This window comes from Maniola jurtina, chromosome 11 (genome assembly GCF_905333055.1).
Source record: "Maniola jurtina chromosome 11, ilManJurt1.1, whole genome shotgun sequence".
Lineage (NCBI taxonomy): Eukaryota > Metazoa > Arthropoda > Insecta > Lepidoptera > Nymphalidae > Maniola > Maniola jurtina.
Genome location: NC_060039.1, coordinates 8,856,433 through 8,884,430, shown reverse-complemented (window position 1 = coordinate 8,884,430; position 27,998 = coordinate 8,856,433). Strand labels below are relative to the sequence as shown.

The window sequence follows — 27,998 nt, the reverse complement described above, 5'->3', positions numbered from 1 at the left end:
ACTAATTTCTGGAACTGGACCTTTTTGGTTTACAAATTGAACCAAAACGAAAAACCAAATTAAATTTGAATCTCGTTGGCAGGACCGTGTCATGCCCCTTGTAACAAAAAAAAACTCCAAAAGGGCACCGCACGCGCGCCAGCAAACGCCAACACAGACGAAGTCCATACAAATACAAAACCAAGCCATAGATTATTGTTGTTGTTTATTTTAGTGGCTTTTTGTTGTGCCACACAGCACAATTCACTTCGCCAAAGACGCGTTGTTTGGAGAAAACACAAAGGAGGCTGAACAGTTTATTTACACCCAAGTCTTTTCTGGACAATCCCAGTCCGATTTTTTGTACAATACCAAGCTCAAAAAAGTTAGAATCCAGTGCCATAAAACCAGTAAAAAAAGAGCTGTGCCAAAGAGTATGGTTTTTTTTTTTAAATTATTTTACGGCCCTGGATACCCAAAGAGTATGTAATCACCACTCACCACAGACAATCTACCAATCTACGTTTCGCTGAAGAAATCATGAAATGTTGAACGGTGTAGTGATCAATGATAATTTTAGTACATAGTTTAATTTTATAACTTTTTTTGTAATATTTTTGAATACGAATAGAGATTAGTAATTAGAAGTTTATTAAAAGATGTTGAATTTACTATGAATAGTTTTAATGTGGATCAAGCAGTTCATTATGTAAAAACTATAGCCGAAAAATGTCGATGTGTCAGTTGGTAAGAAAACTATTAACAACTTTGTTATTTAACGCTACTAAATATTTTTATTTATTTCTTAATTCTTTCCACTTACCTGTTGATATTTTCTAGTGATAAGCTTAAAGGTCTTCGCGTGAGATATCCTTGCGGGCATTCGGTTTGTGAAAACTGCGTGATAACAGCCGAAGACTGTTTACTCTGCCTTTCACCGCCGGATGTATCCACACACATCATAGATGGTCCTCTAAGCCTCCGTGTAGAGCATGCTTCAAATCTTTTACATTCTTTTCAAGAACTATTTCAGTTAGATGGTAAGTGTATTTTTACAAACTACCTATTAATAAAATAATATAATAAGCACCTGCTTTATTGGCAACAAAGCAAGTGATTCAAATATTACACACGAGAGGCCCGACTGAACAATTATCTATTTTAACTTCTTATGTAGATACATGATATGTGTATCCACTATTTTGACCATCTGGAGTAATGTACCTTTTAAATGGTGAAAGAATTTTTCAAATAGGTGCAGTGGTTTAGGAAAGTACTCTTCACATATGCAACACAAAATTTGTACTCTTTATAATATCAGTAGAGAATTCTAGATGATTCAAACTGCAATCCCAGAAAAACATATTACCAAATGCATGCTTAATATATCTAACACTATTTATTGACCTCAAGTTGCTCTATTTACCCTAATAACTATTCCTATGTACTAGCACAGTTCCTGAGATTGCAGGATTCAACAATAATGATGTAGTCTTAACAACTAGTTAGTCTTTGCTCCAACTTTAGTTATATATTTGCCTATTCCGATCATTGGTCATTATCACTACCCATATTATAAATATGAAAGTATGTTTGTCCTTTAATCACGCAACAACAGAGCAACAGATCGGCGTGAAATTTTGTATAAATATATAGTTAAAGACCTGGAGAGGGACATAGGCTACTTTTTATCCTGGAAAATCAAAAAGCTACCACTGAATTTTAAAAACCTATAATCCACACAGTCAAAGTCACTGGCTCAGCAGGGTTGTCTGGAGGAGGTAAATAATATATGAACATAATAGTTCTGGCCATTACTATTTTCTGCTACAAAATGCTTAAACCAAAATGATTTATTTCAGTATTCTTTAGTATTTTTGTGCTCGTGCTAGGTATCTTGTAATTAGTTTTGATACATTTTCAAATTATTTACTTAAATTAAGTTGGTAAATGTTCAGTTTACAGGAGGCAAAGAGTTTCAGAGCAGTTACAATTGGAAAAGCAATTGTTTCCAGAATGCATTCAAGCCCCATCAAAATATTCTAATAGCAGAAGAAGCTCCAATATTTCAATACAAAATAAAGAAATTTTAAAACATTCACTTCTTCCTGGTGAAAATACCTCAACACCTAGTAATTTAAAAATGGAGAACAAAATGAGCTATGTGCAACAATGGTTAAATAAAAGTGAAACAAGCCTAAGGGAGTCTAAGTATAATCTACCTCGTAAGCCTTTCACAGATTTAAATGTGAATGGTCAAAATGTTACAAGACCCAAGACACAAAACAAAGTTATTAAAAAGAAAAAAGCTCCTAGTAAAAATAAAATTCCTTTAAAATCGTTTAACTCTGATTTCAAAGATAAATCAAAGTTATCTTTAAAGAGAATAAAACAAGACTGTGAAAAGGATCTAAAATGTGAACAGATTAAATGTGACAAAAATGAGAGTGGTATCTTTATTGATGATGATGAAATTGTAGTCATTGATGAAACTCAAAGTTTGGATAAAGATAAACAAGCTTGGTTAGCTGTGATAGAGGCTGATAAACTTAGTCCCTATGATGATACAACTGTCTCTAAGTTATCTAAGAGTGAAATTGAGATAGTTGTAAATACAAATCCTGTAGATAAAACAATTCAGTGCCAGAATGTGGAAGCTATGGGCAAGGTTCCATTTTACAAAAAAAGTTCACTTTATAAATCAATCAACAATCAATTTAATAAAAACAAAAATGAAAACACAGATAAAACTAATAATGTTACAATTACAATAGACAGTAGTAGTTTCACAACTACTATTCAATTCTATGAAGAACAAGATTATACTACAGATAGAACCAAATATTCCATAGGTGTTCAGACTGATGATGGAAGTAATTTCAAATCAGATTCCAATCATTTCTCTAAAATTGTTGAGTTAAAAGTGCCAGCAACTGAAAACAGCAATTGTAACAATAATGATCATATTATTACCATATCAGATAAGAGTAAAAATAATCATCCAGAGAGTGCTGATCTGTTTGGAGACATTGCAACATTGGAAGCCAATCAAAAACACACACTTCCATCTGTGAAAGAACCAAAATATCTGATAATAGATGATTCAGACTCAGACAGTGAAATATCGCCAAATTTAAAGGACAGTTTAATAGAAGTTACTGCAGAAGTACACAAATCTGAAACTGAAAAGTAAGCATGTCATATTTTATGTTAACTCTAAAATACAATATGTTTATTTAGTGGGTATTAAAAAAAATGCTAATGTGTTATTTTATTTTCTGCATAACTTCAATATGCACATAACAAAGTGTGCACTTACAAAAAAGGAAACAAAGTAATGCTAGGTTTAGATGCTTGATATCATCTTTTATAGTTTTTCTGCACTCCTGTCAAGTTCCGTATGTCTTGACAGGTAAGAGAACTTGAATCAATGTCATACTTTATTGTATAAACAACAACAATAAAGTTCAACATTGATTCGAGTACTCTTGACATACGGAACTTAATAGTCGCGCAGACGCCAGAAATTCATTAAAAAATGAACAAACAATAAAAATATTAGGTACTTGCTCATTAAAAATTTAACAAACCTTGGTAAGGTCTAATACACAACACGTAAGTCAAAATGGGCAACTTTACTGGAGAGCGGAAAATAAATAAATAAATAAGATTTTATTTCAGACTAACATTTTATACAAATAGGGGTCCATATACAAAGAATGTGTTAGTACCTAATAATGATGTTAGTAATGTTAGTACAAAGTAAGTAAACAGCCTACCGTGGCAATTCTAGTCGCCCGGTGGCTACAGCTACCCAATGTTTAGTTATTGGGCAGCCTATCCTATCCCTTTTGCACCCAGAATGCTGTTGTGACTATTACGAACCCGCTGTAGGAGTGAAAAACTTGATCAAATCTCAGTAGCAACCCATAGACAAGCAAAACTATGAAACTACACTACCTACAACCTACATGCTGTTTCCAAAGGTTTGGATTAAGTTTGATGGATACTGTTCCATTACTTGTTGAAGTGAAAACTTCTTTAGGCGCGTTGGGCGATTTTAAAAATTATAAAATCTTAATTTTTGAGTAGGTAGGTAAGTACTACAATTAATTGAAAAAACCAAAAAGAAACCGCTGTTGTTTCATAGTAATTTTAAGTTTTCACTTCTGGCGGCAGTCCCCACTGACGGCCAAATTTTTTCTCTAAGAGTTTATTGGATATTTTAGGGTTAGGTACCTACCAAAATGGTAATAATGGGGTGCTATTTTCTCCGTCCGCCCGTCCTCCGTCCATCCTACGAGTAGTTTTACTATTGACTTCGGAACCCTGGGTGAGCGAGTCTGACTCGCAAATCGCAATTGACCGTTTTTTGTTTTTGTTTGAAACGATGTGTTTCGATTAGTGTTGTTATGGATATCCATATCCGTAACCGAAACTATCGGATATCCGAAATAAAAAAATATCCGTAACTGTAACTGAATCCGTAAAAAAAGTTTTGGATAGTTTCGGATAGGGCGGAGTCTAACTAAATACTACACTCGTACGAATTAACTGTGCACTCCGCTGGAATGCGACACCTTCATCAGTTCACATTTTACAGTTCCTTAAAAAATTAATATCCGTAACCGAAACTAGTTATCGGATAATCCGAAATAATTTAATATCCATAACCGTAACCGATACCGATATTATTTTTTACCAATATCCATATCCGGATCCGAAATTATATATTCATAACATCCCTAGTCTCGATTCTCTAGTGCAGCGGTGTCCAATCTACGGCCCGAGAAGCGGTAGTGATCTGAACTGAAAAAGCCTGATGTTCGTCGTGCCGTAATTTGTTATGAGTTATGACTAAGTACACAGAATTTTGTAATGGAGGGAAGTTATATGAAATAGTAAGCTATCAAATGCTTCTTGATAGATTTTGGCCCCTTGGCCTAGTAGATGAATCAGTGTGGTCCTTAGGCTAAAATATTAAGACTCCTGCTCTAGCGAATAGCATCAAAATGGTAAATCCATATCACAAATAAGCGACGCAGTATTATATTAATCACAATGTCCAAAACTAAAGTCATCATGATCAACCCATTGCCGGCCCACTACTGAGCACGGGTCTCTTCTCAGAGTGAGAAGGGTTTAGGCCATAGTCTGTCACGCAGGCACAATGCGGATTGGCAGACTTCACATACCGTTGAGAACATGGAGAACTCTCAGGCATACAGGTTTCCTCACGATGTTTTCCCAAATAAACTAAACTAACTAACGTGTTCTACTTTAATTGCAGTGATTCCATTGTTCTCTCTCAACTGGAGCAAGGAGAGTATGAACATAGAATGAAGCATGCAGTTCGAGGACATACTCCGGGTAGCACCGACTCTTCAGACAAGGAGAACTATGACCCGAACAGAGCAAAACGTCGGAAGTTAGACAAGAAAGTTTGCAGTAAAAAACATTGATTTCGCACATGTATAAGAATTAATATTATTTGTTGCAAGTATCATTGTATTGTATTTATTTTATGTTTTATAAAGGATTTTTATTGAAATATAAGCAGTTGTTGCACATTCTACTAAGTTTACTTTTATTCCTGAAGCCTGACTTTTAAAACTATATGCTAGGCAAATTATTATAATTGTCACAAGTGAAACTGGTAGTTAAATTTATTATGATTTTGGCTATATACCTACTTATATTTAATACAAGTTGTGAATCTTTATATTTTTAGGATTCCGTACCTCAAAAGAGGAACCCTTATAGGATCACTTTGTGGTTTTTCGTGTCTGTCAAGAAACCTATAGGGCACTTTCCGTTGACCTACAATCGTGAAATTTTGCAGGTAGGTAGGTCTTATAGCACATACCTATAGGGCGAAAAATCCGGAAATACCTACTACCTCCCTGGCGTAGTGGTAAACGCTGTGGTCTTATTAGTGGGAGGTCTGGGTTCGATTCTCGGCAGGAGCTTAGAATTTTATAATTTCTAAATAAACTGGTCTTGTCTGGTGGGAGGTTTTGACAGTGGCTAGTTACCACCCTACCGGCAAAGCGGCACGCAAGCGATTTAGCGTTCCGGTACGATGCCGTGTACGAATCAAAGGGTATGGGTTTGATTTAAACTGCCATACCCCTTTCAAGTTAGTCTATAGTTCCAGAATAAAAAATTAAAAAAAAAACTAATATCAGTTTGGCCAGTCCTGTCTGAAAGCGCTAATCATGTCCACCGCTGGGGTGTCGTTTATAATAATTGTATTTTGGTACATCACCGACTACACCTACCTAATTGTTTTATTTAACGTAACACCTCACTAGTCGGCAGCGGGGGTGTTGTACCTACTACTAAATTGTAGGTAAACGACACCCCAATAATTTTGGCAAGACATGGCGTATATCTTAGAAGGTAGGTACCCATCTCGATTTGATTATTAAATAAGACGTGTGTTTGTCTTCGATTTGAGAAAATGAAAACAAAGTTGAGATTTAGAGGTAAAGTTGTATATTTTATTTAGCATCACTAGGCTTCGTCCTTAGGGTTGATCACCACCATCCAGAGCTGCCACCGCCGCCGCTCTTCCAGCCGCCGCCGCCGCCGCCGCTGGACCAGCCGCCGCCTCCGCCGCCGCCACCGAGTCTCCATCCGCCACCGCTACCGCCGCTTGACCATCCGCCACCACCGCCGCTCTTCCAGCCGCCACCGCCGCCGCCGTAACCACCGCCGCCGCCGTATCCGCCGCCTCCGCCTCCGTGGCCACCACCACCTGTAGATAACACATAAGATTAGACAAATTAGGTAAGTACAATTTGGTGCTACCAGGCACCAAACTTGAAAAGAGCCTCGATAGCTCAACGGTTGCGGAGTGAACTGAATTCCGAAAGGTCAGCGGTTCAAACCCCACTCGTTGCACTACTGTCGTACCTACTCCTGGCACAAGCTTTACGCTTAATTAGAAAGGAAAGGGTAGTATTAGTCATGATTAGAATGGCTAATATTCTTTTTTTTTTATAAACCAACTTTTCTCGCTGTTCGCTGTATTAGTTGGGCTCTAAAACGAATTTCCCAGCGTTAAAAAAAACATGACACGCTATAATATTATTACCTAACTAGATAACCTACGCTCGAGTGGAAGACGAATTTCCAAAAATGTTCATTTTTAACCGAAACCCCAAATACCAATTTTCATGGATATAACTTGAAAAAAAGCGAGTGTATATTGAGCTATTACTGCTAGGGTAAGCAGTGCCTTTATGCCTGAATGACGTGTACGCCGACTAGGTAGGTACAACATCTAAAAATAGGTACATAAAAAGTTGGATATGAGTTTAATATCACGTAGATACATATTACCTACAACGCAGTCTGCTGTTAGAGTGAGTAAGTATAAAGATAATGATTGCAAAATTCGTAATTCTGTTGTACCATCAAGTGAACGGATGACCCTCTTGTGCGGTCTTTTGACCTCTGTTAATGTGCAAGGCACATTTTTTTTGTATTTCCAACTTACATGTGTCCGATTTAATCTACGATGATCGTATCATTCATAGGTAAGTACCTAGATGCGAACGCGTTGAAATCTTTTCTACGTAGAGTTGGAAAATGATTGCTTGGAGCTTACTTGTAATCGATATTTTTTAAATTGTTTTTAATATTTTATGTTCGTAATTCCTATTCCTACCAAACTTATCGAATCCTCTTCAAAATTGGTTAGTTTTTTAGGGTTCCGTACAAAGGGATCCTATTATTAAGATGCCGCTGGCGGTTAGTCCGTCCGTCTATATGTCAGCGGGCTGTATCTCATGAATCGTTACTACGAAGTTTGAAATTTTCACAGATTGTGTTTGTATTTCTAATTTCCAACTTACGTGTGTCCGATTTAATCTATGATGAACTAACCTATGAAGTGCCTACTCGTATCTATTATTTATAGATGCGAACGCGTTGAAATCTTTTGTATGTAGCGTTTGAAATGATCGCTTTGAGTTTAATTGTAAGTTAAAATCGATTTTTTGAAATCAATTTTTAATATTTTGCAGACAAATGATCGGTTGAGTTTACTTGTAATTAAATTGTAATCGATTTTTTGAAACCATTTTTAATACATTTTTAATATTATCCAGAAATACTTTATGTTCCTATTCCTACCAAACGTATCAAGTCATTTCCAAATTCGTAAGCTTTTTAAGATTATGTAAATTCCTCTTATTTGTGGGTAGCATCAAACTTGCGTCGAAAACAAAACTAAAGCGACAATCGTCCTATATAATATTACGAGTATTGAGTGGCGTGCATAGAGTTCTAAGCCAGGTTAGGGCGTTAGTTAGGAAGTTAGTTAACCTATTTATTAACAAGACTTTCTAAACAATGAGCATAGAGCTATTTCAACTGGGGTAAGCAGTGATTTTACACCTCTATGACCTGCGCATCACTGATTATGAGTTAATATTTGCAACTGTGTCGCGTACTCTATATACCTGTTTGTAACTTTGAATAAATCAAACCTAAGAAAATCAGATAGTAGGTTTTACATTGGTTGAATTATGTAAGACTGCAGTATTTATTGGTCCTTTCTAAATGTCGCATCGTCGTCAAAGCACCTAACTATCACAACGGACTCACCGTAACCGCCGCCGCCGCCGCCTCCGCCAGATGAGATGACTTTGATAATCTTTATCACCTCTGTGAACAAACAAAGAGTAAATTATTATAATAGGTGTATTGCATTGTTTCCGACACTACTTTTGGCAGTCGACGTAAAGGAATAAAGGCGGGGGACCTGTCTGTCACCGCTTGACGTAACGGGAACGGAAAGAGATCGTAGGTATGATCTGCCGGGCGATTCAGACACACTCGATTCGGTAATAACTTACTAATAACGGATAACTTACCTAATCGAGTGTTCTGAATCGCCTGGCTGAGGGAGAAGCCTAAGTACCTACTATACGGTATATAAGTTAGCCTTAAGGTACGACTTCTAAGATCTGTATAGGGAGGTGTAACTTAGGTATTTCTCCTAATTAATTATAATGTACCTATCTGAAAAACAAAAAATGAATCTACGCAAGTCTTAGTCAACAAATAGTAGGTTACATTCTTAAAGAAAAAAAAAAATCCGCGGGCTACGGTCAGGTCACGTAAAATATGTAATTAAGTACAACAATGATATTTTAAGTTGTGTATGTGTGCAAACATAAATTTAATGATAGGTTAAATTAGTTAAAACGTAAGTAACATGATGTTAATTGCCACGGTAATGGATGTTTATTAAGTAAGTATCTTAGTCAAGTTATCAATTTTATTTGTCTGCTTGCCTGTCATCATTTACCTATTAAAACGATTTAACAGTTCTTGAAATTATTCGGCTTGCTTTTATTTCATTTCACACTTATTGTAGGTAATATAGGTAAAACCGACTGTGTATTGTTTTGACTGGTAACTTAAATGTAGCTATTTAAGATCGGAGAAAAATATGGCTAATTTTGTGGGCTCTACTCGGTACTCGGACCCGGGATCTCGAATCTCGACATGATCCTCAGCCAAATAAACTAGGCACTACTGACTGCAATCGCAGTGGATCACATTGGTATGACTAAGATGATTGAACGGAACACTAATATGGGTCAGAGGAAAGTTTTAGGTACTTACGGCCGCCTCCACCGCTGCCGCCATGGCCGCCACCGCCGCCAAAGCCGCCGCCGCCGCCATAACCACCACCGCCGCCGTGGCCACCGCCAAAGCCGCCACCGCCGCCGCCATATCCGCCACCGCCGCCGCCGGACCAGCCGCCACCTCCGCCTCCTCTGGACCAGCCACTGCTGCCACCGCCGCCGATGTAGCCGGCTTGTACGGCCACCGCCACGGCCAACAGGCAGATAAATATCTTGAAATGGAAATATAACAAGTCATGATTTCAATTATATTTGGGTTTGGTCATACATCTATGATGTTGAGGGCGGAGTGAGACGTGGCGCTGACATGTATTTCTACTTATACTACTACTAAGTATATACTTTGTCCACGCCGCATCTCCGCCAGTTTTATTTGAAACGTGTCGTATAATTAAATCTAGTAGTTACTAATAAATTGTAATATTTACAGACAACAATATTTATAGGTACGAGTAGGTTGTGGGTCGTTTGCATTTGTTGCCGAAACTTAACTCAGATAGTTGATAATATCTGACGACCATAAAACAATGATGGCTTAATAGGTCCATGTTTACACACTGCACAGTTCACTCTTCCCATGGTTTTTAAAATCTAGAGCAAGCAAGTAGATGACGATATTATTTTTATCAATTATGGAAATTATACTTATGAAAAAACTGTAATTTTGAGGGTTTGAAACTCTCAAAATTATTGTTATCGATGTGAATGATATATTAAAATATGATGAAGGCTGATAATATGTGAGATATTACCTTCATGGTGATGCTATGCGATATGTATGCTGAGGGGTCGGCGGTGTATTTTATATATGCTGCGCTTCGCCCCACCCGGGGCAGCTGCAGGGCCGTGAGACGAGTAGCGAGCAGGAGAACGGAAGCAGTTCCGTGCGCTGCCTGCGGCCCGCGGCCATCGTGACGCAACCCATTGTCCCTGCGGCTTCACTCATCTCGCCTTACCCATCGCCGTAATTATGGAAAAGGGATCAACTGATGAGGCACATAATAGACCAACTACTTTTGGCAACTACAATAATTGTCTCCATGACAACTGTAATATTAGGCACCCGTAAGGAATTATGATAATTAAGTAGGTAAGTAAGTAGGTAAATAGGTAAAGAGAGAGCCCGCCAGGGCCAGATCTTCATTATTTTATAAAAGCTAAAAGTTTCTCTGTGTGTTGTCCCCAGCACAGGGAGGAATGTCAGGAACGATCAGTGTCTATGAAGTTAGGATCATATTGGCTTTGAGGGATAACAGGCAAGGAAGGTGGAAAAAATCTTACGTTAAAGTATAAAGCCTAATTTTTTTTTTAATGGAAAAAATTGTATTAGAAATCACGTCATCATGGCGATCCCGCGCAAGACATCCTTAAACTTTACTAAATTGTTAAAGTTTTAAATGTGTGGCAGAGGACAAAACTCAGAGACACTTTCAGCTTTTATAAAAAAACGAAGGTCTGGCCCTCGCGGGCTCTTAGTCCAATATAAGTTTACAGCTAAAACAGCGAGTTAAATTATTTTTTAATGAAAATGAAAAAATATAAATAGGAAATTAGCCTAACATATCACACAATTTTTTCAGGGGTGGGTACATTTTAACACTTTCCAGCATATAAACATCCAGCTCATTACAAAACATTAAAAAAATTAGTCGATTCTCGGATTATCTGATAGGTTTTTAATCTAATTTGATAAAAATCATAAGCCTATTAGCCTGCAAGATAAAAAAAAAACAGTGCAATTATGTCGCAAGTAGATCAATGATCATCCTCTTGCAAATAAACATTAGCTATTACTTAAATCGTGCAATATTCGCATGTAAGCTTCGATATTAAGCGTTGTTTGCAAGACTTTATGTAATGTTATGAGAGCATTTTGTTTGTCGAACAAGGAAACAACATCAGTGCTCATCTCATAGATATCTACTCACCTCATCGACCACTGTTCAACGCAAATGTTCTATCAAACTTAAATGCCTAGCACCTAATTTGTTATTAGATATCTCAAACTCAAACTCTTAATACATACATGCATAAATAGACTGCTAAAATCATTACCCTTCCTTTTGGCTTTGCCGCAGTCGGGTAAAAACAATTTACATACTAAGGTAAAACCTGATCTGGTCTCTGGCTCTGGGGCCTGAGGTAGGAACATAAAAGTTAAAACTAACACATAAACAGTAGGTACCTATAAAGTAGGTAAACTTAAGGTTAACCATTAAACCAAATGTCAGTGACATAACCGAGTCAGTGATGATCTCCAAGACAGGAAATGAAAGTCTAACGGCCAGAATCTCTTCAAAAGTTTGACCACTCATTCAGTTACAGACTTGGGTTAACGTTGCTTGACTAATAAATGATTTATTTACCTACCTAGTTATCTATCTAGATTCATCATCATCATCATCAGCCCATCGCTAGCTTACTAGTGAGCTGAGCACGTTCTCCTTTCAGAATAGAAGGGTTTGGCCATAGCCCACCCACCGCGCTGGCCAGGTGCGGGTTGACATGCTTTAATACACCTTTGAGAGCATTATGGAGTAATAGCAGGCATGCAGGTTTCCTCACGATGTTTTCCTACCAAGTGATTTTTATCTCCACTTACACACTTATTATCCGGGTGGTCCATGTTCATCCTAGTACGCATCTCTAAGTCTAAGAAGATATATTAGGTAGGTACCTACCTGTTCGTTTTAAGCTAATAAAAGTCACTTGCGGTGAAGGAAAACATCGCGAGGAAGCCTGCATGCCCGAGAGTTCGCCATAATGATCGCAAAGGTGTGTGAAATCTGCCAATCCACACTGTACCAGCGTGATAGCCCTAAACCCTTCTCTTTCTGAGAAGAGACCTGTGCTCAGTAGTGAGCTGGCGATGGGTTGATCATGATGATGATGATGATGGGTGAAGGTCGTTCTTATCTCGTCGTATCTCGAGTACATTGAAAGAAATATTTACTAAGAATGCATTAGGTGATTAATTGTTTTTGTTTTGAATAATTAATTTAAAGAGTTCAACGCGTTATTTTATAGTACAATAAAACCGCAGTCGTCAAAGTCGCGCAAAAAGGCAGATTTAATGTTCGTAATAGCGGGTTTTGCGTAACATGCAATAAAATGAGCAACAAGAACAAAAAACCGGACAAGTGTGAGTAGAATCGCGTGGAGAGGGTTCCGTACGAAGTACTATTACCTATGTGTAAGTTTGTACGCACGATATTGAGAAAACCGTATTGTTTTAAGACCATAGACTTCATAATAGGCTTTTCTGTAATCTATGTAATAAGTAGGTAAAAAACCGGCCAAATGCGAGTCAGACTCGCGCACTGAGGGTACTCGGCTATTTTTCCAACATTTTGCACGATAAATCAAAAATACATAAAAATAAATAAAAATCTGTTTTAGAATGTACAGGTAAAACCCTTTCATATGATACCCCCCTTGGTATAGTTCTTCTTACTTTGAAAATTAAAACACATTTTTTTTTAAATGATGTAACCACAAATTCAGGGTTTTCAGATTTATTCCTGTACTTGTGCTATAAGACCTACCTACCTGCCAAATTTCGTGATTCTAGGTCAACGGGAAATACCCTATAGGTTTCTTGACAGACAGACAGATAGACGGACGGACAGATGGACGGACAGACACACAGACAGACAGACAGACAACAAAGTGATCCTATAGGTAAGGGTTCCGTTTTTCCTTTTGAGGTACGGGACCCTAAAAACTATTATAAGATAGTATTTCGGAGCGAATTTGGCTGTGACAGACGGACAGACACAGTGACAGATATTCAGACACACTAGTTGTCCTATAAGTTTTATTTTTTCATTCGGACGTATGGAACCCCCTAAAATATAAATGTGTCGTACGGGTGTACGTACCTATCTGATATTTGAAAAGTGTAACCGTCGAGTTTCATTGCTGGTTCTTCTCGCAACGAAGGCATTCCCAACCAGTGGTCAATTCTTTTGAAGTTTCAAAAAGACTTGTTCGTCGAAAAATGGGTAGGATCTCGTTGAATAGTTTTTTAATTATTTTGGATTTTGAGGTTTCTTTTTTTTGCCACAGGCGGATTTTTATGCTTAGTAAATATATTTTTATTGCATTTAGCTACTCATAATTTGTCAGTTTAGTATCACTATGATATTGAATTTAGCTACTCATAATTTGTCAGTTTAGTATCACTATGATACTGAATAAATGAAACCTTTTACTTATTTGAGCCTCATAAGATAGAGCTAAATGCTGCAGTTTAATAAAAGTAAACTATTAAAGATTAGAGCCCCTACACACTAGCTTTTCTTCAGCCTAGACGTTTACCGTACGTGTGCGCAGCGCAGACGCCGCAAAAACAAGATGAACGCTGCGCCAGCGTCGCGTCACAAGTAATCGCGATCTATTTGAAATTATTTTTTATACGTCTAAAATGTAAAATTTTCACTTAATCACAAATTCCCTCTACCTCCCATAACTTTTTTTTATTTATTCGTTTTTGTACTTAATTATTCTTTTTTTAGCAGCAATGCCAACTATATAACTTGGTATATTCTGCTCGAACTCCATCCTGATAGTAACAAGACCAAAATAATAACTGATCACGAGGTATCCCGTCTGCATGAACCCTGACGCAGTGATCAGCGTTTCCGCAGTCGCGTAGTCTCCGCATCATAAGTTCGAACGTCTACGCTGGAGAAACGCTAGTATGAATGGGCCCTTAGGTAGGTAGATATCTTTCATTCTCCTTGAAGAATAATTTACCAGATCACGATTAGCGCTTACAGTTTACATCATATTTTGTACCTATTACTTGTGCTACCACAATTAAACTTACAATCGCCCAAATGAAGCTCTAAGTATCGCAATAAGTTAAAGCACGTTTAAAATTGCTGTTGATTTTTAACGATAAAGATCTACGTTTAATTATATTATTTTAAGTGAGCCGATACTAAGAGTTTTTGTTATTTATCTTTGGTTTATCAAAACCGTATTATTTTTTTGAAAACTCTGTATTCCAAAAGAATGTACAATTGCGTGTTGCTAAGCTTGAACAAATGTTATTATTCTAGAAGTTAGGCTCACTCGTATAGCGCGCGCAAGCGAGCGGCCCAGGTGGGAGGGAGTGCGTCTTGAGGGCGGGAGTCGTGTAGAATAAAGTTTTAATATTTACAAGAAATTGGAAGAATGGCGCGCGGATGTGTCCTAGTCGAGAGGCAAGGAAAACGCAGGACGCATATTATGCTCCCACCTGGGCCGCCCGCCCGCGCCGCAGCCCTAGGGTGTATTGCTCGCCCGCCCGCCCTGTGGGATTTGCTAACTCAGTACAGTGGTCGTCTGTGAATGAAAGTCATCAAGCTCATTTGACATTTATTTTTAATCCACTGAAGGTTTTCTACGATAAATTATATTGCTCAGTAAAACAGCAATTTAGAACTAACCATGTCATATGAATTTGATGGCTTTCATTTAGTGATTATCACATCACTGAAGTAGCGAATTACCGCGCTGCTCGGTTACGCTGCTGCTGCTTGATTTAAATAGTATTTTGGTCAAAATCCTAGAATTTTGATCAAAAATCGGAATAATAGTCTAAATACCACCGAATCTAGTTAATTGCCGAAATGTTACTAATACTCGATTTATTCACTAGGTATCTTGAGTGAGCAGATCCAGGATTTTTATCAAATAGGTATGTACCTACCTACGTATAGATTCGTTAAGGATTATGAACCCTAGGACGGGTTATGAATCTCAAATTGCCATAGACTACCGAAATTTATTCCTCCCGGGCGAATGAATCGGAGGAACATCTGAGCGTAGAAAGTTGTGCAAACCAAAACCAAAACGAAAATAATTAGGTCTACTTATAGCTTTGTTGTTCGTACTTCGTACTTAGACCGCATAAAATTTTGAAAGACAATATCACACTTCGAGTCGAGTCACGGATGTTCGAAATTAACACATTCGGATGTGGTCCAAGTACCATTACTCAATGTAAGCTCCGTTCTACTGTTTAAATTATAATCGTAAAATCATGTAAGTATGCCTTAGGTACATCCCAGAACATTGCGTTGAAATGCGAAACATTGCGTTGCACAGTACAGTCTACCTATTCGTAGCTACCTACATTAGACTGTAACTGTAGCACAAAATACTTATGATGAAGTAATTGCCCACATCTAACTTTAGATACTGATCACGTTTTGATAATTATAGACAAGCCTGTATTTGTAACCAGTGGCGGACTTAAAGGTGGGGTGGACGGGGCGGTTCACCCCGAGCCTCGAGTCTAGTCGAAGCCTCCAAACCATGAAAAGTCCTTTGTTAGTAAAATTCTAAATAGGTAAGTAAGTATTTTTCGAAAATGAGAGCAAGTATGCATTTTTTACCAAAAAAACGTTTCTACTTATAAAATTAAATAAAAAATTGTAAACTCACACAAAATTAAACTACCATGCTCGTATTCAAATCTAATGCCCAAGCAAATAATATAAAAAGTTAGATATAAGAAATTGTGTTTCCTTTGCTCGGTACGAACTTAGATGTAAATACTGTTCATTAACTAAATCTGTTTTTTTATTCTTATGAGTACCTAAGCATCCTTTGTGTTAAATTGTGGAAAAATTTCAATAGTAAACGAAATAAGTATTTTTTAACATTTCGCTTCGTTGCGAGATGAACGGCGTTGATTATTTAATATTCGAAGAAGGTCAGAAAGACGAAAACACTAAAATAATAATTACAGTTCTCAAACAACTGGCTTCGCGTCGTCCAAGGCTATGATGCCAGTTTTATTTTTTTAATTTAACTAACCATACCATCTAATAGATGATAAGTGCCGAAACATAAACGTTTTAATAAGAAAGGCCTTTACGCCTAAGCTGTAAGCTCACACCGCCCGCGCCGCTTCGCAATCGCACGCGGGAAGTCACCGATATCGATAGCTCTTCATTCTTCAATATGTAGCGTAACTGAGTTTTAACGACGGGTTTCAATACTTAATCGACATGTAATCGGTTGAAATAAGTTGCTTAGCAAAGTTTTGTTATTTAACAAAAACCGGCCAAGTGCGAGTCAGAGTCGCGCACTGTGGGTTCCGTACTCGGGTATTTTTTCCGACATTTTGCACGATAAATCAAAAACCATTATGCATAAAAATAAATAAAAATCTGTTTTAGAATATACAGGTAGAGCTCTTTCATATTCGATACTCCACTTGGTATAGTTATCTTACTTTGAAAATTGAAACACATTTATTAATATTAATTTTTTTTGTGATGTAACTACAAATTCACGGTTTTCGGATTTATTCCTTTACTGGTGCCATAAGACCTACCTAAATTTCATGTTTCTAGGTCTACACGAAGGACCCTATAGGTTTTCTTGACAGACACGACGGGAGGGAGGACGGACGGACAGACAGACAACAAAGTGATCCTAAGGGTTTCGTTTTTCCTTTTGAGGCACGGAAACCTAAAAAACATAATAAAATTGACAAATAATAACGAAACTTATCGACGGATTACAGATAAACATAAGACGTCTCTAAACAGCTGACTTAGGTAACTCACGTGATTAATCGGAGTATGCCCGACTCGCCCCTCACAGCAAGCCCGTAACTCCAAGTCCTTCTAAAGGCAATCCTACATTTTCTTGTTTCATGATTTCTGCTTTCGAGTGGTGTAGGCATAATTCATTTGGTTGGTACTCTTTCGAATAGTTAAATCGATTTCGACGGCTAATCCTCCTATTAGGACTTTTCAAGGCGTATCTAATTCAAGGCTACGTTTTACCTCGGGAAATTCAGAATCCCGGAATGGAACCTTCACAAGGAGGTTTGATGACTTGACTCCAGCGCAGTTGTGTGCGCTATTGCTTTATAAGTGAGAAGTAACGTGTTCTATTCCCGTTTTTTAAATTTTAAGTTTTATAACATTTTAAATTGGCATAGTTATGTCGGCTCGGCTGCGGCTGATTACCACCTTACCGGTAACGATGAACCGCCAAGCGTTTTAGCGTTCTTCAAGGAGCGATTGATTTACGATAAAATCACCTATAGGTATCCTCGCGGACGAAGTTGTAGAGAAAAGCTAGTAATTTTATACAAAGCAATCAATGAAAAAGGTATAAATCAATGCCAATAGGTACCTACGTATTTATAATTGCCTCAAAAATTGATAGAGGTAAAGGCCATAAAGCATATTGATGATTTAATCATTTTGCGTCTCTAGCGTCCTACATTACATAAAACCAAGGTAAGAGGTATTTAAGATGATGCAACTGCTTCGAGATGATAGGAACAAATTCGGATGTAGATCATGATGCTTCGCGAATCGCGATGAATTAGACGAGCTCAAGACAAATAAGCATTGTTCATGGTCACTTTATGCAACTTTACGTGCAGATAGGCATTTATTGCAAGTTGAAACGAATGATTTTTACATAGATAGTTTTGTAATGATTTTTGAATGTCATGGTAGGTAGAGGTATCCTATTTCTAGGAGGTTCTATCTATTCCTTACATCTACCTAAATAACGATCTCTTCAAAATTGTAAGATGGACGACGGATGGTTCATAATCAACTTGGATTGGATCCATCCTTCTGAACAGTTTTTTCCAATCCGTTGTTACGATTGTCCACAGAATTGCAATTTGCTAGGCAATCTAATCGGTTTTGCAATTCAAGCCGAAAGTTTTTGGATAATGAATACGAGATGTTGGAGACAAATTCACCAGTCTGCCTCTTCTAGCTTTATGTTGAGATTCATAATTTTTCACACCATCATCATTCACATCCATAGTCCATACTGTGTCCTTTTCACGGCCCATCCGTTCAACCAGATTTTGACGGTAGGTATAGACAGAGGCGGTCTTAGCCATTGCGAGGCTCCGGGCGGCAGGTCTTGCGAGGCCCTAGTTTGTTCTTCGTGAAAAGTATGTGATGCGAAAGTAGGTCTGTTTAGGTATTTTTCATGTTTGAGGAGAAATGCTAAAGTTATACAAATAAATAGAGTTTCAAAATATTTTACATTAAAAGATTTACAAAATTAACAAATACAGAGATGATAAATTTTAAAATTGATATAAGTGGCTTTTCCTAAGACTAAAATCTTTAATTAAAGCGCAATAATCTAACGAATGATAAGACGAAAGATCCACGTAGATTTACCTGCTTTCTTTTGATATCTCGTTTTCTTTTTGAACTACCTGACTCAATTTTTCTGCCGGCATCACGATCACTCGAACTCATTTCGTGAATCTTGTTTTGTTTCGCACAAACAGTCAGAAATATTTTTTAAGTATCACACATTTTTTTTTACTTTTACCTTACTCAATACTTCAAATACTTTAATTTACACATTTCCAGCTCACTCAATACTAGAACGTAATCTTGGATACTTAGAATAAAACTGTAACTGGACGATTTCTGTACATTTTATATATTTTGAAAATTTTAATCGCAGAAAGTATTATTATCGATATCGATCCCAAAACAATTTTTTTTAGAATTTTTGTCTGTCTGTCTATCTGTCAGTCTATCTGTCTGTACGCGCATCATGCGAAAACTGCTGAACGGATTTAAATGAAAGGTGCACTGAAAGTGCTCCGGGTTAATATATAGGGTAGTTTTCATTCCAAAAAAATTAAGGATTCTTCGAGATACAGGATCAAACTTTTTATCGATTTTACTCAATAACTCCGTCAAATTTAAACCGATTTTCACAATTCTTTTTTTTACAAAGGTATAGTACTGTCAGGTTGGTACCATGTAAGGTTGGTGAAGATCTGATGAACAGTTTCGGAAATAGAGGCTGGAACTCCTCAACGGGTAACAGCATAACGATCGCGATCAGTATAATAGCTTAGTAGAAAGTAGACTCTTAGTCATAACTAGTTGACCCGCCCCGGCTTCGCACGGGGAGTCTACCTGTTCTATAATACCACCCATATTTTGTCTATGGAATAGATAGGTGCGAAGCTGGGGCCGGTCAACTAGTCTATACTAATAAATAAAATTGAAGTGTCCGTCTGTAATTTCGAAATAACTACCTCATATTAAGCTCATATGGTTATTTGAACGATACCATAACTGAATCACCCGGTTTTAAAATTTTTGTGTGTCTGTCTGTCTGTCTGTTTGAAAAGGCTAATCTTCGGAACGGCTGAACCGATTTTGACGGGGTTTTCACAGACAAATAGAGGATTGACCAGGGCGTAACATAGGCTACTTTTTTAACAGACTTTCAAAAAGGGAGTTGTGTTTTTCTACCTACGTACACCGAAATCTCCGAGATTTCTGAACCGATTTGCGTAATTTTTTTTTAATCGATAGAAAAACTTTGCGACATTGTCCTGAGAAATCAAAAGTTCCCACGGGATTTTTAGAAACCTAAATCCACGCGGGCGAAGCTGCGGGCATCGGCTAGTATATATTCAATAAAATTGAAAGATATGTAGCGAGCGCAACTTTTTTGTTTAATACAGATAAAAAAGAGAAATATAAACGAGCTCAGCCATAACAAAATTTTATGTTTCAAAGCACCTCACTCTACTTTTCTCATGTTTTTTATCCCGGAAAGACAAAGAGTTCCTAGGGGGATTTTCAAAAACTTACCATGTGGAATAAGTTTCGGGTATCAAATAATATACAATAAAAGCGCGAGCGAAGCGAGCGCGAAATTTTTGATATATTATTTACAAAAAAAAACCATGTTAATATTAGCCAAAGTCCTTTTCAGGGCCCATCTTCTTAGCTAAAATTTGGTATAATTCAGAGATAGCTTGCGTACAAATACTTTATCCCGAGTTTCCACGACGTTTTTTAAAACCCGAATCGATGGGAACAAAGTTTCGGGCATCAACTAATACAATATAAAAGCGCGAGCGAAGCGAGCGCAAAATTTTCGATATATTTAAATAAGAGAATGGTAAATTCGAGCCTTCAGGTCCAAAATGTTGAATTCCTAAAATGTTGAATTCTCATAATGTTGAATTTGTTGTGTGAATGTTGAAATATTTGATTTATCGTGCAAAATGTCAGAAAAAAATACCTGAATATGGAACCCTCGCCTCGGTGCGCGAGCCCGACTCACAATTGGCTGGTTTTTTTTTGTGAATTACGTATAAGCATATGCGAATTAAAAGCTTACTTTTAGGATTCAACATTTAATTTTGGGAATTCAAATTCAACATTTTGCGAATCCAACATTTTGGGTTTTAACATTTAGCAACTCCGAAATTCAACATTTTGCAAATTCAACATTTTACGGATTCAACATTTTAAGCCTGAAGGAATTCGAGAATTAGTCTACTTTAAGCTTTCTTTGTCTGGGAGTTTGAACCCCCAAAACCTTACCAGTAACAATTTTGTAACTCATACTACAAGCAAAATAATTCTAAGGTGACAAGAACTGACGAACGAAATAAAATACGGGGATTGCCCGAGCGATGAATTAGTTAACTAACTTTATTTTAATTTACCGTTATTTAATACCCTTAATAAGTAATTAAAGATCAGAATCAAAAGTTTTAATTAAAAAATATGTTTAAAAAATGTATATTTTTTATAATTTGCTTGGGTTGTTGCGCGAGGCCCCTGCAAGAGCGAGGCCCCGGGCGATTGCCCCGTTCGCCACCCCCTAAGACCGCCACTGGGTATAGACTAGATATAGCTTGCATCCCGGAAATGGATATAACTTGGATATAGGACTTCGTCTGCGTTGGTGGTAGCTGGCGGGCGTGCTCTATCTTTTTGGAGTGTTTTTTTTTTGTTAAAACTGACTGAAAAGCACTCTAAAGGGGTGCCGTGCGTGTGTCGGCGGGCGCCGGCACAGACGAAGTCCATACTTGTAAATAGTTTCCCTAACTTGTTACAAATAACTACAAACTTGACATTGGCTAATCTTTGTAAAGCCAGACGAGAGAAAAAAAAAACAACTTGGATATAAGCTAGTTACTCGCGAGTTTTTTTTAAATAAAAACAGCAAGCGAGAATTTTTTGGCCCGCCCCTTGAATAACCCCATTTTGTAATCTAATGGGAACACCGCAGAAAGGAGTTGATTCCACAGTTTGCATGTGCGTGGAAAAAACGATCTGGCACAACGGTCGGTCGAAGTGTACCTACCAGGCACGCAGGTGGTGAGGTTAAAATTACTTTCGGTGCGGTGCGATTGTAGCAGGGTTGAATGAGGTCAAACAACTCTTCAGAGCTGTACTCCCCATTATAAAGCTGATAGAATAGAACACGCAAATTACCAAACCTAAATCCGCACGGACGAAGTCGCGGGTATCATCTAGTTAAAAAGGCACATATGCTGTGTGTACTATTATGTATTCTGAGGCCGTAGTCGACATGATGAAGTCAGTCTTATTTCTCGTGGTATCATCGGGGCTCATTCACGTCCATACTTGTGTGGCTGCAACTTGACGGATTTCATCATAAAGAGGCCGTTCTTTTCCATGAAGTCAGCTAACATTTGGAATCTAACATTCTGGTTGTTTGTAGATGATGAATTCTACAACAATTCTAGACTGTTTTTCCCGGTACCTAGTAGAACAAGTTCGCTTGATTTGAGGGTTATCCTCCCCCTCTCTTCGGACTTTAGGCAATGCTAAGTATAATATCCCAACGCTAACTGCTTTCCTAGCTCGATGGTCTTTGTGCGTATAAAATATATAAAATACACAATAATAAAATCAACGTAGGTATGTGTTCTTTTCGCAGGTCCACGTCCATATCACATGTAAATTACGTGCTATTAAAGGATGGTCTAGCTGATGATTGCGATATAAAGCTGGGAGCGGCGACAATGAGATAGTCGCGCGCCCTGAATATTTACTGCAAATGTGACTAAACGACCAAGATGTACAACTTACCTGGGCCGACGACGGGTCATGGATAGACTGAGATAAATATAATCATGTGGCGATGATTGCAAAACGGCAATAAGTATTGGTACTTAGAACAGATACCTGCCTGTCTGTATGAAAATGAATAATATTATATTCAGAGAACCAAGTAGACAGCTGGGACCTCACATTAGTATGTTGCAACGAATCCTACCACAATATTCTGTGTGTGAATAACTACCTATTTCTTTTTATAAAGATACTTAATAATCATATTTTATGAATTGGTAATAAATTTCTTAAATAAAAATTGTAAAGAGGTAACTACGTATAGTACGCGACAGCTAGAAATGGCAATCGGGGTATGAGGCGGGGGTTCGCCCCCACACCGGCACGTCATCCGCACTATCCCGCACCGGGTTAGCGCGGGGGATGCGGGTGTGCGGGGCGTTCCCACCTCAATTGCCATCTCGACCTGGGGCGTATTAGTTATACAAGATAAGTATTTTTGGCTGTGGTCAAAATCCAGATCCCCAGATTCCTTGGTTTGTTACCTGTGAACCTATCAACTATGTAGGTATCTATCTATACCTTTCATAAGAGATTTGTTTGATCCTGACTGATACCTGACTTTAAGCGGTGATAGCCTACTGATTAAGACGTCGTCGGGCTTATATTCGGGAGGTTGTAGGTTCGATCCCGGGCATGCACTCCTAACTTTTCAAAGATAAGTGGGTTTTAAGCAATTAAATACTTATTAGAAGTACTCAAAGGTGTGTGAAGTCTGCCACTCCGCACTTGGCCAGCGTGGCGGACCATGCCATAAATCTTTCTCAATCTGAGAAGCGTGGGTCTCGCTCAGTAGAGGGCCGGCGTTGCGTTGATAATGATGATGATAATAATTGACTGTAGGGAAAACATAATTTTTAGCCTATTCGAAAACAGCCGGTCCAGAGCGATATGTTGCAAGTTAGAAGGTGGTTATTTTGACGAGGGGAAAGGATTGTCGACCTACTTGTTACAACAGTGGGTATCGTATTAGGTTGCGTTAATTCAATCCGAAACGCTCTTGTTTTGTCTCGTTGAGTCACTCAAATAACAAAGAAACCTTCCTACCTATGTCAATTATTTACATGTATGGTAGGGAAAAGGTGTAGGGTAGGAGTGGCAACATTAAACCACAAAAATTTTACTTTATTTTATAGCCTGGCTCAAGTAAACTTGCTTTAATTTACTTACACAGCGCCGGCTGAATTTAATAAAATGCCTGATTGGATTGCGATATACTATGCTTAACAAATAATTATATCTAATGGAAACAACGAAGTCATTCGTAGTGATGACCATTGACCTACCTCTCACTTGCTATGATTGGGAAATAATTTTTAAATACTTCAGCATTAATCCAGTGGGTAATTTATAATATAGGTATACTATGGATAGGTTCTTACACACAATAATTATATTATTACTAGCTGATGCCCGCAGCTTCGCCCGCGTGGATTGGTCAGATCCCCTGCAGCATCAGGATTGAGGAGTTGGACTCCAAATTTTTTATGAAACAATGTCGCAAAGTTCCTCTATCGATTAAAAAAGAAATGACGCAAATCGGTTCAGAAATCTCGGAGATTTCGGTGTACATAGGTAGAAAAACACAACTCCCTTTTTGAAAGTCGGTTAAAAAAGTAGCCTCTGTTACGCCCTGGTCAATCCTCTACTTGCCTGTGAAAGTCCCGTCAAAATCGGTTCAGCCGTTCCAAAGATTAGCCTTTTCAAACAGACAGACAGACAGACAGACAGACAGACAAAAATTTTAAAAACGTGTGATTCAGTTATGGTATCGTTCAAATAACCATATGAGCTTAATATGAGGTAGTTATTTCGAAATTACAGACAGACACTCCAATTTTATTTATTAGTATATAGATTTTCACCTCACCCTTGAGCTTCGTGATGGCGCAATTTTTGTAATAGGTATCGAAGTGATGATGGTAGGTATCTAAGTAGGTTATATCAAGGTACCTAGATAAAAATGTATGGCACTATTATTAATTGGACTTTATAGTGATATAAACATGAGGGTCGTGCACGTAGGTAAGGATAGGGGGAACGGGAGGGGGAGTTTATTGGCTCTCTCGTTCTAGCAAATACCTGGTAGAGTCAATAAAAAAAAACAAAAAATGAATAAAAAACGGCTTCAATGACCACAAACACTAAAAATAAAAATAAATTAATTTATTACCGAATATAATTATAGTTCTTTAATAAGTTTTTGGAGCCGGTGCCAACTAGGTAGCCGCACGAACTATCTATTGTTGTTGTGACTGAAATGTTGTTTGTGACTCCACATTGGCACCGACTACAAAAAAATGTTATTATTTTTTACTTTTCAGTGTTTGTGGTCATTGAAGTCCGTTTTATTTTGTTTTTTTCACAATTTTTAGCAGACCCACTGTATTAAAATCCTACTGTTTACTAAGCTATTGCACTGATCGCGAGCAATTTACTTGATGAGTTCTGTTCTCCATCTCCGAAGATAACGAAAAATGGCAACAATGAATAAGTACTAATGTAAACGCGGCGTAAGCACGTCACACTACAGCTTGCGATGGCAGTGACGCGTCTCATACACGGATTCTGCACCCCCATTATAAATTTCCTTTTATTAAGTACTTACCACTTTTTACTGCACGTTTCTATTCCATGTTGTGATAGTTTTCCCTTCCACTTTTAATAATGGTACCTTCACGTCAAGAGTAAATAGGCAACTTCTAGGTAAGCGCGCTCCATCTTAGGCTGCATCATCACTTACTAGCGGATCTAATTGCAGCCAAGCGCTAGTTTATAATAAAAAAAAAAAACATGTATCCATCCAAGCTAGGTAACTTCGAAATTAAAAAAAAACAGTTTTATTTTATTTATTTATTTAAGACTTACCGTTTGATTGAGATGGTTCTCAAAATAACTGCGCGGTGCGGAAGGGACTCACCAGTGTACATGTGACTGAAATACTTCCTACTTCACCTAGTATCATGCGATTTCCAATGTGTGAAATCGCGTACGCAAAAAATATTGTACATAGGTATGTTTGAGAAATGTTTTACAGCAAAAAAAACTACTTATTTACATTTATAAGCAAAAGATAAAAGCACGAAAGTATATTATAACAGAATTTGAACAGAAATTCGTGTCTTTATAGTTTTTTATTTATTTGATATCATAATCCCCGTCACCCCTTCCGCACCGCGCAACTAGTTCCGGAATCATTTCAATCAAACGGTATGCCTATACCTAGCCATATTTCCTAATTTGAACAATACCACACACACATAAACAACTATTTTTTCTTCTTTTTTTCCGCGCGAGCATCTTCCATGCCGTCTAACTGTTGTTTCAACTCAATCAATTCATTGTCTGGCACGTACCGGATTTCTTCGTGTTCTGGCGAGTGCTCGTGCACATTGAGAGTACATCCCTCTGGGAGCAGAGCGCGCGAGACTCGCAGCAAAGTGCCGAGTGCCCAAGCAGGAACATCCGTCACCTAAAATGGTTATTTTTAAATTCATAGCCATGACATACTAGTATCCCCTTAACCCTTGACTGCAATCTTATCTGGTAGTAAGTGATGATGCAGTCTAAGATGGAAGCGGGCTAACCTGGAAGGGGTATGGCAGTTTTTATTAAACCAATACCCCTTTGGTTTCTACATGGCATTGTACCAGAACGCTAAATCACTCGGTGGAATGGCTTTGCCAGTAGAGTGGTAACTAGCCACAGCTGATGCCTCCCTCCAGATATACATTCAGGTATGAATATATTTTGAAGCTGAAGTGGCAATGAAGGGTGGGGAACATGGTATAAAATACTGGCAGATGTTGGGGTTCCAAGGTGCCAAAATCCTACCTGTTTAATATACAATTAGAAAATTATGTCGGGGTTAGCACAGGGGCTGTGCAGATGTGTAGGACATTTGCATCGCAATTGCCATCTCCACCTTTGCATACTATAGAATTATTGTTGCAAATTTTACTATACCACCCCAATTTTTCATTTACCTGAACATTTCTTTCATATACATTAAGATGATACTCAGACTCTACTGCAGTGCTTGCAGGCTTGAACCTCAGAACTTTTAACTGCTGCGCTGGTGTTGCCCAACTGTAAACACAGAAGATTTTCAAGTTATAAATGAATAATATGAATAGCAGTTCTCATTCAGTCCCTGATATAATTAATTGCAATTCTGGGAAATACTCAAACTAGTGAATATACTACTATGATACTAGAATCTGAATGAAATTTCCCAATCTTAAACAAATATGTCTATTTGTATTGTGTTATATTTGAAAGGAAACTGACCATTCTTCAACCTGTATGCCCATAATTTCAGCATATCTGTGTATTTCTTTTTGGCAAGATTCCAACACTGTGAAATCGTATCCCTTCAATTGTAAATTCAAACAATCATATACAGGCTCATCAGGCTGCATACTCTGTAATACATACATAAAATTATTTAGCCAGTATAATTATATTTATAACAAACAAGTATATGTTTTAAAGCAAAAAAAAACTAAAATTAAGTAAATAATAATTGGAAAATAAATCTAGCACATAGTTTTGTGTCATACTTTCAGAAATTAGTCTTAGGTATTATACATAGTACTAGCTAATCCTTTTGGCTTCACACAGGTAACATTTGATATCTTTATAAACATAAATAACTAATATGTATGTTACTTCTGCATAAAATGGCTTTCTAATGGTGAAAGGATTATTAAAACCGGTTCAGCAGTTGAGTTTATCGACTGCAAACAAACAAATCTTTCCTCTTTAAAATCATAGATATGTTTAAAATATGGGTTCTGGTGTGTGTACTTACAATAAGATAATCGGGTTCATATAAATCACTTTTCAGTCGTTTCTGTTGACACAGTGGAATAGTCTTTGCACAAACCATACTGCTCCTTAAAATATTATTGAATTTAACCTGTAGGGAGATATAAAGAAATTAGTTACCATATTAAATGTAAATGGTTAGGTAATATTTCAGACTGTCACTGTGACGATAATTATATTTTAAAAATAATACTCACAACGTTAATCTTTTTGATAGCAAACATTTTGAATCAAATTGATGTGTTTAGTTTTATTTAAATACTACTACTTGGAAAGTTTTTAATATTATGTATCATCCACTTTATTAAATTACGCTCACTTAGCATGTTAGTACATTAATGTGTTTAATTAATTTCTGATCAGTTATTAGATGAAATTAACTAAATTGACTACATTCATACTACATTACATTGAATGCCGTGATGCCGTATTCCGAAGTTTAAAAAATAAATTATTTGTTTATGATTTGTTTTTTTTACCTTTCTTTTTTACATTTTTTTTATTAATTGGTTTTACGGCTCTGGGTTCTAGATTGACTTTGACAAAGAGTATCTAATCAGTTAATCTGTGGTGTTTGCTGATGTTGGTACTTGCTGCACAAAGTACT

At 37.4% G+C, this 27,998-nt stretch overlaps 3 protein-coding genes across 4 annotated transcripts; 1 reads left to right on the top strand and 2 right to left on the bottom strand.

Annotated features, from left to right (window-relative positions):
• Positions 1–504: 504 nt before the first annotated feature.
• Positions 505–5,552, top strand: LOC123869809. Its single transcript, XM_045912853.1, has 4 exons — positions 505–726; positions 820–1,019; positions 1,938–3,168; positions 5,270–5,552. The coding sequence occupies exons 1-4, from the start codon at positions 653–655 to the stop codon at positions 5,439–5,441; spliced, it is 1,677 nt and encodes a 558-aa protein (XP_045768809.1). The 5' UTR covers positions 505–652; the 3' UTR covers positions 5,442–5,552.
• A 932-nt stretch (positions 5,553–6,484) lies between these two features.
• On the bottom strand, positions 6,485–10,560 carry LOC123869828 (glycine-rich cell wall structural protein-like). Its single transcript, XM_045912889.1, has 4 exons — positions 10,397–10,560; positions 9,655–9,856; positions 8,596–8,655; positions 6,485–6,739 (listed from the first exon to the last, which is right to left on the bottom strand). Exons 1-4 carry the CDS (start codon positions 10,400–10,402, stop codon positions 6,519–6,521), a joined length of 489 nt encoding a protein of 162 aa, XP_045768845.1. The 5' UTR covers positions 10,403–10,560; the 3' UTR covers positions 6,485–6,518.
• Positions 10,561–11,343: 783 nt separating this feature from the next.
• LOC123869826 lies at positions 11,344–27,859 on the bottom strand. 2 transcript variants are annotated; one of them, XM_045912887.1, is made up of 7 exons: positions 27,589–27,859; positions 27,375–27,482; positions 26,852–26,985; positions 26,548–26,650; positions 25,813–26,033; positions 16,092–16,098; positions 11,344–11,356 (listed from the first exon to the last, which is right to left on the bottom strand). In XM_045912887.1, the coding sequence occupies exons 1-5, from the start codon at positions 27,613–27,615 to the stop codon at positions 25,830–25,832; spliced, it is 576 nt and encodes a 191-aa protein (XP_045768843.1). In that variant the 5' UTR covers positions 27,616–27,859; the 3' UTR covers positions 11,344–11,356; positions 16,092–16,098; positions 25,813–25,829. The 2 variants fall into 2 exon arrangements, with proteins under 2 accessions (XP_045768843.1, XP_045768842.1); XM_045912886.1 differs by lacking the exons at positions 11,344–11,356; positions 16,092–16,098 and having other exon boundaries at positions 25,399–26,033.
• Between the last annotated feature and the right edge of the window lie 139 nt (positions 27,860–27,998).